This window comes from Hemiscyllium ocellatum, chromosome 47 (assembly GCF_020745735.1).
Source record: "Hemiscyllium ocellatum isolate sHemOce1 chromosome 47, sHemOce1.pat.X.cur, whole genome shotgun sequence".
Lineage (NCBI taxonomy): Eukaryota > Metazoa > Chordata > Chondrichthyes > Orectolobiformes > Hemiscylliidae > Hemiscyllium > Hemiscyllium ocellatum.
The window spans coordinates 4,597,328-4,609,845 of record NC_083447.1 but is presented as its reverse complement, the minus strand read 5'-3'; the positions used below and the strand labels follow the sequence as shown (position 1 = coordinate 4,609,845).

General features: G+C 41.8%; 1 protein-coding gene across 2 annotated transcripts in view; it reads left to right on the top strand.

The window, feature by feature from the left end:
* Positions 1–12,518, top strand: part of LOC132836590 (SPARC-related modular calcium-binding protein 1-like) — a 107,614-nt gene that overhangs the window by 68,397 nt on the left and 26,699 nt on the right. For both annotated transcript variants that reach the window (XM_060855970.1, XM_060855969.1), the window contains exons 4-5: positions 7,868–7,967; positions 10,816–10,866. In XM_060855970.1, the coding sequence (XP_060711953.1) occupies positions 7,868–7,967; positions 10,816–10,866 (151 nt within the window). The remainder of the gene's footprint in view (positions 1–7,867; positions 7,968–10,815; positions 10,867–12,518) is intronic.

The window sequence follows — 12,518 nt, the reverse complement described above, 5'->3', positions numbered from 1 at the left end:
CCACTTCATATTTGAAAACAATGAGTAAATGGGCAGGGAAACCAGGAAATAGTGACCCCCAAACTTGATGTATATCATGTTGTAGATTGGGAGAGGACTGAACTTATTCAGTGGCATTTTGCAATCTTGGGAAAGAATGAGTTAAAGTACGTGATAATACCATCAGCTTTCACTTTGATGCACTGAAAAAGCCAGGAGGAGGATAAACATATTTATAGTTTGAGGAAAAGGCTATGCTCTAGTATGTGTTTTGATATGATGACAAGATGCATATCAGAGTTTCAAAAGAGCTAAGACTTAATAATGAAATAATTCCACAGAGGCCAGTATCCCGTCACCAAGTTATCCTTTCTTTGCATGTGCATAGTACTTAACACTGATCCAGCTTCATCAGGGCAGCTCTCAGAGTGAGCAGAACCTCTGACCCTCCTGCTTATACCTGTTAGCCAGGCCTCCCCAATTGAAGCAGGTTAACAGTTTCAATTAGGGAACTCATATTCTGAGAGGAACACCGGCTGATCTCAAAAAGTCATTACAGAGATATTTCTATGAATGTAATTGCAGGTAGTGGACTTCATATATCAATGCAGCAATCTTGTACTATGAAATTATCACTTTCTGTGTGTCACTTGCTATATACCTTATATATGCCCCTCATGATTTTATAAACTTTTATAAACTCAACCCATATATTGGGGTCAGCAGCTTGAACAATATTTGAAATCCTGAACCCCAGCTGATCATCTCCTCAGTACATCTCAAACTATTTTTAAATGTTTCAATGGCAAAAGTCAATATTCAAGAAGCAAGATGCCTCAAATTAACAATGAGTGAGGTAGTTAACAAAATAAATAATTTTTGTGGTGTTGTTTGAGGTTGCTCTGGACATGGCATTCTCCTGCTTCTCTTCTAATAATGTCTGGGGATTTTTACGTTTACCCAAGAGGAGATGAGATGAGATCTTAAAATCTTAGACAGTGTGAAATTTAGCATGGCCAATCCACCCAACCTGCATATCTTTGGACAGCAGGAGGACACCAGAGCATATGAAGGAAACCCATACAGACACGGGGAGAATGTGAAAACTCCAGATAGATAGTTGCTCGAAGGTGGAATCCAACCCAGGACTGTGGTACTGTCAGGCATCAGTGCTAACTGTGCCACTGTGGGCTATATTGTGACTGTAACCTCATAGGGCTAGGATATTAGTATAAATGTTGAATAAGTCATAGTCATAGAGTTGTCTAACTAGTCCATGCCAAACATGTTCCCAAACTAAGCTCGTCCCAACGACTGACATTTGGCCCATATCCCTCTAAACTTTTCTTATTCATGTACTTATCCAAATGTCTTTTAAACAGTGTAACTCTACCTGCATCCACCACTTCCTCTGGCAGCTCATTCCACTCATGAACCAGTCCCTGCGTAAAAAAAGTTGCCCCTCATGCCCTTTTTAATTTTTTCTCTTCTCACCTTAAAAATATACCCCCTAATTTTGAAATCCTCCAACTAATGGAAAAGACATTTGCTATTCACCTTATCTATGCCCCTCATGGTTTTATAAATCTTTATAAGGTCACCCCCTTACCCACCTACACTCCAGTGAAAAAGGTCTCAGCCTACCCAATTTTTATAACTCAAATCCTTGATTCCAGGCAACATCCTGGTAAATCATCCTACCTTCTTAGACTGTAATCCCTAGTTCTGGATCCCTGGTCAATGGGAACATTATTCCTGCATTTACCATATCTAGTTCTATGGATTTCTATGAAACTCCCCTCATTCTCAAATGATTATAGTGAAAGGGTCATAGAGATGTACAGTACGGAAACAGACCCTTCGGTCCAACCCGTCCATGCCGACCAGATATCCCAACCCAATCTAGTCCCACCTGCCAGCACCCGGCCCATATCCCTCCAAATCCTTCCTATTCATATACCCATCCAAATGCCTCTTAAATGTTGCAATTATACCAGCCTTCACCACTTCCTCTGGCAGCTCATTCCATACATGTACCACCCTCTGTGTGAAAAAATTGCCCCTTAGGTCCCTTTTATATCTTTCCCCTCTCACCCTAAACCTATGTCCTCTAGTTCTGGACTCCCCCACCCCAGGGGAAAGACTTTGTCTATTTACCTTATCTTTGCCCCTCATAATTTTGTAAACCTCTATAAGGTCACCCCTCAGCCTCCGACGCTCCAGGGAAAACAGTCCCAGCCTGTTCAGCCTCTCCCTATAACTCAAGTCCTCCAAACCCGGCAACATCCTTGTAAATCGTTTCTGAACCCTTTCAAGTTTCATAACATCTTTCCGATAGGAAGGAGACCAGAATTGCATGTAATATTCCAACAGTGGCCTAACCAATGTCCTGTACAGCCGCAACATGACCTCCCAACTCCTGTACTCAATACTCTGACCAATAAAGGAAGCATACCAAACGCCTTCTTCACTATCCTATCTACCTGCGACTCCATTTCAAGGAGTTATGAACCTGCACCCCAAGGTCTCTTTGTTCAGCAACACTCCCTAGGACCCTACCATTAAGTGTAAAAGTCTTGCTAAGATTTGCTTTCCCAAAATGCAACACCTTGCATTTATCTGAATTAAACTCCATCTGCCACTTCTCAGCCCATTGGCCCATCTGGTCAAGATCCTGTTGTAATCTGAAGTAACCCTCTTCGCTGTCCACTACACCTCCTAACTGATCCAGTCTCTCCTCATATGTCAGTCTTGTTATCCCAAGAATCAGTCTGGTAAGTCAATGTTACACTCACTCCATTGACAGAACATCCTTCCTCAGAGAATGAATCCAAAACTGCAGAATATTCCAGGTATGGACTCTCATAATGAAGAACAACATGCAATTTGACCTAAAATAAAATAAAGAACTGTGGACAAACAAAAGATCAAACAAAAACAGAAATTGCTGGAGAAGCTCTGGCAGAATCAGCGGACAGAAGATGAATTAACGTTTCAAATCTAGTTCAGGAGGGTTCCTGGGCTCAAAACTTTAATATCATATGTCTCCCTCACCACTGCTGCACCTATGTGTTTACTTTCAGCAACTGGTGTACAAGAACATACAAGTTGCGTTGCACCTCCACCTTTCACAATCTCTCATATTTCCAATAAAACCTGCTTCCCTGTTTTTGCTGTATCCACACATGTATTCACATTATACTTCACCTGCAATGCATTTGCCTACTCGCTCAACTTGTCCAAAGACACTAAAGAACCTCTGTGTCCTCCTCACAGTTCACCCTCCAACCCAACTTTGTGTCGTGAATTGAGTGAGACCAGGAGTCTGTGTGAGTCAGTGAGGATAATGCTGATAAGGGAATGAATGAAATTCAGAGCATATGTATGGTGATGGGAATGTGAATAAAACTTGGTACGGAGGTCATCAGCAGCAGCAGAGATTTTGATAATCGTAAGTTTGTGAGGGGTTGAGTGTGGGACACCAGTCAGGTGTGGAGGTAATGAAGGAATGGATCAGAATTACAGAAGCAAATGAGCTGAGGCAGAGGACAAGTTGAGTGATGTTACTTCGATGGAAATAAGCAGCCTGGGACAGGTCATTTTGGGTTGTTTAGATTATTTTGTGGTTTAGGTTTTTCTACAGTTGTAGACTTTACAACCTGATGCAGCCCTGTAAACACACACCATCCTGACCCGGAAATGTATCACCGTGCCTTCAATGTCGCTCAATCAAAATTCTGGAACACCCTTGCTAATGGTACTGTGCGTGTCCCTACACAAAACAGACTGCAGTGGTTCAAGAAGGTAATGCATCATCACCTTCTCACGGACCACTAGGGATGGGCATTTAATGCAGACCAGTCAGTGATACCCATGTGAATAAAAAAAGCAGACATTCTTAAGCAGCAAGAGATATCAGAAGAATCAGCAGGGAGCCAACACATATGAAACCATTTCAAGGTTCTTTCTCACTGAAGAATGTTAGGTCCATAACAAAATAACAGCTAATCTGAACCACTTGACTGAAGGATTCTAAGACTTCACGACACTTCAATGCTCCGTGTTCATGGGAATATACCAATCATCGGGCAAATAAAATTTTATGCTCAATTTGATTGAATCAGTCAATAATAATGAAGTTGCTGAATAATCAACACAATTTTTTTACTGCTTATGTTTTCTGCATATCCAAATACTATATGAATTAATAACCCTCAGTGCTTGAGAGCATTGGGAACAATGGGTCCAAAATCATCTCAATTGCTCTACATTTACCACAAGTTACATCTTAAATTATTCAATGTAAATTTAAGAACTTCAGGCACCAATTGAAGGTCTGCCTTTTAAGTGAAACCAATACAAATGATCTTCTTAACCTTACTTGCTTATTATCACTTTTGGTAGTGATTTTTAACCAATGAGCTAAAAGGACAGTCAAGAATCTTCATACAGTGAAAGCATACTGTAAATGTGAAAAGACTGGCAAGAAAATGTCATCATGCCTCTGAAACCTGCTGTGTCAGTGAATGTCACAAACCACACACTGCTCTCATGTAACAAAGAAGCAAAAAACTGGATTCCCAAATGCCCCAATTCTTGTAGTAGCATCAGGTACAGTCCAGGAGGCTGTGGTTGTTCATGTCATTACAATCCTGATTGATTTATGATCAAACCTTCCGAACTGGCAAAGGAACATGAAACCATGGAATTAAATTTTCAGGATATGCCTGGAGCTTTTAGATGGGTGGGTGGGGGCTATTTAATTGGGCAAAGCCCTGATGATTTGGAGATGCCGGTGTTGGACTGGGGCGTACAAAGTTAAAAATCCCACAACACCAGGTTGTAGCCCAACAGGTTTAATAGGAAGCACTGGCTTTCGGAACGCTGCTCCTTCATCAGGTGGTTGTGGCAGCGTTCTGAAAGCTAGTGCTTCCAAATAAACCTGTTGGACTATAACCTGGTGTTGTGGGATTTTTAAAAATCCTGATGGCATGTTAAGCTTTTGCTATTACATTCTCATAAACTTTCACACAGGTTGGCTTTCAGATGTGTATGTTCTTCTAGTTATGATGAAAGGTCAGTGAGCTAATGGTGTGTGGCTGCTGATTGTTGTACCTCTTTTTATGTTTTAAGTGTGAACCCTGGCTTGTGTATGATAGGCAATACAACTGTGGTGCAGGCAGTGTTACATTAGTAGCTGTAATGAAGTGACAGACACATTTTAAACATGAGGCAGCTGATGGAGATATCCGACACCCAAACTCCTCTATGACAGCCCTCTTCTGTGGCAACTTTACATTGCTAACTCACTCTCAATGGGGCATGAAGCTTTGAGTATACACCTTGGCAGCGCACAAGAGATCATTTATCCCCTTGTGGCACTGGAGTTAAGTTGTCTTGAGCTGTTGCCAGGTGCTCAACTCTGTAGCTACCTCTGTCCAGGCTATCTTCATCAGTCAGAATGGCCCCTTTTTGCCCTGGGCAAAGGATTTCCTTGCCTCCTGGGACAACCTTCAAGAGAACCTCTGTGGAGGCATCATAAAAGTATGGTGCCTTTTTTTTTGTGTGGGCTCTGACATTTCCAGGGGTGTGTGGTGATGATGAGCAGAGGTTGAATGATGCCCGAGGAAGCAAAGAGTGAAGTGCTGTCACGTACTTTAAATATGACACCCAGTTTTAGGAGCCCGGGGGTCCTGAAAAGGGCCAGAACTTCCTGCCTATCAGTCACCAAATTTTTTGGTGTTTTATTTGTGTATAAATATATTATGAGCTTTTAAGAATATAATCGCACAAGAAAATCTGCCCCAAAAAACCTCCGAGTGGAAATTGTATTTGTTCATTCAGCGGATTATGACATCGCTGGCTGGGCCAACGTTTATTGCCATCCCTAATTGCCCAGAGGGCAGTTAAGAGTCAACCACATTGTTATGGGTCTACAGTCACATGTAGGCCAGAACAGGTTAGAATGTCAGTCTCGTTCCCTAAAGAACATCCGTGAACCAGCTGGGGTTTTCCCCCCAACAATTCAAAATGGTTTTCTAGCCATCATTACATGCAAATATTTATTGAATTCAAATTCGACCATCTGCAGTGGCAGGATTTGAGCCCAGATCCTCAGAACATTACCTGGGTCTCTGGATTAACAGTCCAGTGATAACACCACGAGGCCACTGCCTTCCCTTTTAATATATGTCCCACTATGCAGCCCATCTTTATATTTACTTTCAAAGAAAAAGAAATTTCCAATCAAAGGAACAGGGTCAACAGTTCAGCTGCTTGACCCTGTTTCTCCATTCAATCAAATGTTCCCTTTTCAGTATATATCTTTATTTAGAGTCATAGAGTCATAGAGATGTACAGCATGGAAACAGACCCTTCGGTCCAATCGTCCATGCCGATCAGATATCCCAATCCAATTTAGTCCCACCTGCCAGCACCTGGCCCATATCCTTCCAAACCCTTCCTGTTCATATACCCATCCAGATGCCTTTTAAATGTTACAATTGTACTAGACTCCACCACTTCCTCTGGCAGCCCATTCCACACATGTATCACCTTCTGCCTGAAAAAGTTGCCCTTTAGGTCTCTTTTATCTCTTTCCCCTCTCACCCTAAACTTATGCCCTCTAGTTCTGGACTTCCCTACCCCAGGGAAGAGACTTTGTCTATTTACCCTACCCATGCCCCTCATGATTTTATAAACCTCTATAAGGTCACCTCTCAGCTTCCGACGCTCCAGGGAAAACAGCCCCAGCCTGTTCAGCCTCTCCTTATACCTCAAATCCTCCAACCCTGGCAACATCCTTGTAAATCTTTTCCGAACCCTTTCAAGTTTCACAACATCCTTCCAAAAGGAAGATCAGAATTGCATGTAATATTCCAAAAGTGGCCTAACCAATGACCCGTACAGCCACAACATGACTTCCTGACTCCTGTACTCAATACTCTGACCAATAAAGGAAAGCATACCAAAAGCTTTCTTCACTATCCTATCTACCTGTGATTCCACTTTCAAGCAGCTATGAACCTGCATTCCAAGGTCTCTTTGTTCAGCAACACTCCCTAGGATGTTACCATTAAGTGTATAGGTCCTGTGAAGATTTGCTTTTCCAAAATGCAGCACCTAGTATTTATCTAAATTAAACCCCATCTGCCACTTCTCTGCCCACTGGCCCATCTGATCAAGATCCCATTTTAATCTGAGGTGATCTTCTTTGATGTCCACCACACCTCCAATTTTGGTGTCATCTACAAACGTACTAATTATACGTCTTATGCTCAAGTCCAAATCATTTATATAAATATGAAAAGTAGTGGATCCAGCACCGATCCTTGTAGCACTCCACTGGCCACAGGCCTCCAGTCTGAAAAACAACCCTCCACCACCACCCTTTGTCTTCTACCTTTGAGCCAGTTCTGTATCCAAATGGCTACTTTTCCCAGTATTACATGAGATCTAACTTTGCTAACCAATCTCCCATGGGAAACCTTGTTTTACCTTTGATCCAGATCTATTGAGTGCTATGAATTAACCAAGCCAAGTGCCTCTTCACATAAAGGGAAGAAAATTACACGGTCAAGGATTTTGGAAGAAAGTTTTCAGAAATGCTAGCAAGGAGATCGTAACTAAAAGCAACAATGGGGTAGAGGAATGGGAAACCATAGTGAAAGGTGTAATCTGAATTACTTGGATGAAAGATCTTTCTAGGAGGCAAGCTTTTGGATTGAAAATTAGGATAAGTGCCTTGAAAGGTTGGTTGGTGGTGTAGTTTGGTCCGTGTGCATACTCTATTAAAAAATACACACACACACACACACACACACACACACACACACACACAGAGTTAGATTTCATAATAATTTATTTTTCTTTCTCTCTGCTTTAACAGGTTCAGTGCCATAAATTGACAGGCTATTGCTGGTGTGTCACACCTGACGGCAAACCAATCAGTGGATCTTCAGTCCATAACAGGACTCCAACCTGTTCAGGTAAGAGACACAGAAAGTATTTAAACTTTGTGGCTATGTAATTGTCAGTTGATGCTTCACAGGCACAGAGTTCATTGAGCCAGAAGAAGAAAATCAAATAAATGTACTAAGCTTTAGAAACTGGTACATGAGACACGCACTGAGGTTTGCAAAATGTTGGGATATATTTTGTGATCCACTGACACTGCCATGCAATCAGGGATTTGAGTGCTGAGGTAAACATGCTTAATATTCAGTTTTCCCTACACTCGTCATCATATTCCAGCCATCACACTTTGTATAAAACAATGATAATTTCTTAAATTAGGATGGAAGCCAGTAATTTCCAGTACATTATTTCTCACCTTGAGTTTGCTTATGCAGAAAGTTGAGAGGAACCAAGCAGCTGTGTATCCAGAGAAATGTCCAACTTAAATAATTAGTTCCATTTAAAACTTATTAATTCTGCTTCAATGCAAAAAGTTCCTGAGCAGCAGCCTTAAAAGTCCAAATCACTTAGGTACTCAACACTGAAAACGTATTCCACAAGACAGAGTTGAGGAGAAACTAGTTCTCCCAAAGGATTGCGAACCTGTGGAATTCGCCACCCCAAAGTGTGGTGGATGCTGGGACAGTGAGTAAATTTAAAGAGGAGTCAGACAGATTTTTAATTGGTAATGGGTTGAAGGGATATGGAGAGTAGGCAGGAAAATGGGGGATATCAGCCATGATCGGATAGCGGCGCAGACTCGATGGGCCGAATGGCCTAATTCTGCTCTTATATCTTATGAACTTACGAACTAACATCTTAAGCAACATTGAAGAAGATCGTTACATTTTTATTAAAACTGACAAAGGAATTTTGGAAACATGTTGGAAGAAAAAATAAAAACTCGCATTGAGTTAGCACTTCTCATGATCTCTGATCATCCCAAAGCAGAAGTAATTTTCAAGTGTAGTTGCTGTTGTATTAAGGGAAACTTGGGGTTTGCCAGTTTGCATACAGCGCAGTATCAAAAACAACTATTTGAAAATAACTCGATATTCCAAACTTATAGTAATGTTAATTAATAGTGATGAGTATAGCCAGGATTCTGAGGAAAGTTCCCATGCTCTTCTTTGAAGTAATGCTATGGTATATTTTACATCTACTCTACAGGGCAGATGGGTAAGTTAAAAACTTTCAGCCATTTTGCTTGATATTGCTGCAGCTCTGTACTGCACCCTTGACTGAACAAGCTGACATGCTTATGAGCTGTAGTGTAACAAGACCATAAGACATAGGAGCAGAAATTAGGCCGTTCCAGCCCATCGTGTCTGCTCTGCCAATCACGGCTGATATATTTCTCAACCCCATTCTCCCGCTTTCTCCCTGAAACCCGAATCCCCTTGACAATCATGCACCTATCTATCCCCATCTTAAATATACTCAATGACCTGGCCTCCACACCCTTCTGTGGCAGTAATTTCCATAGATTCCCCACTCTCTGGCTGAAGAAGTTTCTCCTTATCTCCATTCTGGAAGGTCTTCCCTTTACTCTAAGGCTGTGCTCTCAGGTCCCAGTCTCTCTTACCAATGGAAACATCTTCCCAACATCCAGTCTGTCCAGGCCATTCAGTATTCTGTAAGTTTCAATTAAATTCCCTCTCATCCTTCATCAAGTATAGACTCAGAGTCCTCAAACGTTCCCCATATGTTAAGCTTTTCATACCTGAGACCATTCTTGTGAACCTCCTCTGAACCCCCTCCAGGGCCAGTACATCCTCCCTGAGATATGGGGCCCAAAACCGCACACAGTACTCCAACTGTGGTCTGACCAGAGCCTTACAGAGCCTCAGAAGTACACCCCTGGTTTATATTCAAGTCCTCTCAAAATAAATGCCAACATTGTATTTGCCTTCCTAACCACCGACTCAACCTGCAAGTTTATTTTGAGAGAATCCTGCATTGGAACTCCCAAGTCTCTTTGCACTTCAGACTTCTGAATATGGTCTACTGTCCTTGCATCTCTGGTCTCTGGATTCTAATTGAGTCCAAAATATTGAGAGGAAACTCTCTTCCCACTGCGGCTGTTTTGGCTCAATAGAAATTGAAGTGTGCAGTCCCAGTCTAGTTACATGAAAGTCTCATACTACTTCTGACAGTAAATTACTTCCTTAGTAGCATATTGGTATGTCAAGCCAGAGTTTGTGCTCAAGTCTCTTGATTGGAGCTTGAGCACATAGCCTTCTGAGTTCAGGGAAAGAGAGAGAGCCAGAAGTTTGTGTCCACTGTAGGAAATGCATCTCTCTCCCAACCTTGTCTAACGTTACAGTATAAAACAAAATTGACCCTGCAGCTAACATCAAGGTCTCAGACAAGCAGTGCCATTAAATATTTGTTAGCTGTAGGATCTGTTAGTGCAAACACAGTGTGCTACAGGTTAGGAATTCGTACCCCGAAGAATCACTGTTTTCCTGCTCTCCAAAGCAACTGCATGAAGTCCTCATTTGGTATAAAGCATCAATCTATCATTTAATGAATCCAACTCAAATCTTGAAGCAAACATGAATTGGCTTGTGGTGACTTCCTATAAACCATTGACCTCTCTCCCTTCCCACTGTCAGGTGGCTCTTATATTCAAATATATAATATGCCATGATTTCTGTTTTAAAGGATTAAAAAAAACCTTTAATTTGAATGACAATCTCACTCTCAAATCAAAGATTTCTACCAGGCAATTCTTTTGTGTCATAGCTATGCCACACAAGAAAAGTCATTATAATATTGTTATAAATAATTGTAGAGCCCATTGAGGAAATGTCAATGCAGTGAACAGTGAAATGTAGATAATTTAGAAATAACTTATCCCCAAATTTTCCCTTCCAGATTCTACTAAGGACAAAACATCCCAGCGGGGGCGTGACTCTAGCAGGATGCGTAAGTTAAAAGCTTTCAGCCATTTTGCTTGATATTGCTGCAGTTCTGTGCTGCATCCTTGACTGAACAAGCTGACATGCTTGTGAGCTACGGTCTCTGGACTCAATATCAGTCCAAAATGGTGAGAAAAAAACTCTCTTCCCTCTGTGGCTGTTTTGCCCCAACAGGAAATGAAGTGTGCAGTCCCAATCTAGTTGCTAGGGTGCCTGTTGCACAGTACGAGACTGTCCAAAACGCACTTCAAAGGGGAAGTGAAAAGATAATCAGAGATTAGGAGAAAAACTGCCAGACAACGTTAAAGGGTATCACAAAGTCTTCAATATGCACATAGATGAAGGTACTAAAAGGAAGAGTGGGACCAATTAGGGATCAAAAATACATTGCGTATTACCATCAAGCCAGGGGACCATCCTTAGATCAATAAAAAAATCTAGGAGGCATGCTAGGAGCAACACTAGGCATAATTAAAAGCAAGGTGTCAACCTGGTGAAGCTACAAAATCAGACCACTTGTGTGCCAGATATCATAAGCAACAAGTGATTGAGCTCAGCGATCTCACAACCAATGGATCAGATCTAAGCTCTGCAGGGCTGTCACATCTAGTCATGAATGATGGTGGAAAATTAAATTGACTGGAGGTGAAGGTTCCCATCCCAGTACATCAGTGCAGAACATAAAGCTGAAGCATTTGCAAACATTTTCAGCCAGAAGTGTTGAATGGATGATCTACTTTGGCATCCTTTAGCGATCCCCAGCATTAGAAATGCCAGTCTTCAGGCAATTTGATTCACTCCATGTGATGGATGAATGCACAAGATACTGTAAAAGCAATAGGCCCTGTCAAAGTTAAGGCAACAATATTGGAGACTTATGCTCCAGACAATTCCCATCTTATCAGCCCACTCGCTATCATCAGTAAAGCGATGGAATAGATCATCAACAGTGCTACTAAACAGCACTATCCTAGCAATAACCTGCTCACTGATTCTCCACTCCAGTGCCACTCAGCTCCAGACCTCAGTGTAGCCTTGATCCAAACAAAGTAGCTGAGAGGTAAGGTGAGAGTGAAATCAACACAACATTTTACTGAGTAAGCCCTAGAAAAGTTACAGTCAAAGAGAATTGAAGCCCTAGAAAAGTTACAGTCAAAGAGAATTGGGAGCAAACTCTCTGCTGGTTGAAGCCACACCTAGCCAAGAAAGAAATTGAAATTTCTAACTAGAAATTGAACTGGCAATATAAATCCTGTTTAAAATCTGATTGAAGATTTGTAGCTCGGGTATCCGTTGTTGTGGTTCTGTTCGCCGAGCTGGAAGTTTTTGCTGCAAACGTTTCGTTCCCTGGCTAGGGAACATCATCAGTGCTGTTGGAGCCTCGTGTGAAGCGCTGCTTTGATGTTTCTTCCGGTATTTATATTGGTTTGTTCTTGCCGCTTCCGGGTGTCAGTTTCAGCTGCAGTGATTTGTATGTGGGGTCCAGGTCGATGTGTCTGTTGATGGATGTTCTTGCCGCTTCCGGGTGTCAGTTTCAGCTGTAGTGGTTTGTATATGGTGTCCAGGTCAATGTGTCTGTTGATGGAGTTTGGGGATGAATGCCATGCTTCTAGGAATTCTCTGGCTGTTCTCTGTCTGGCTTGTCCTATGATAGTGGTG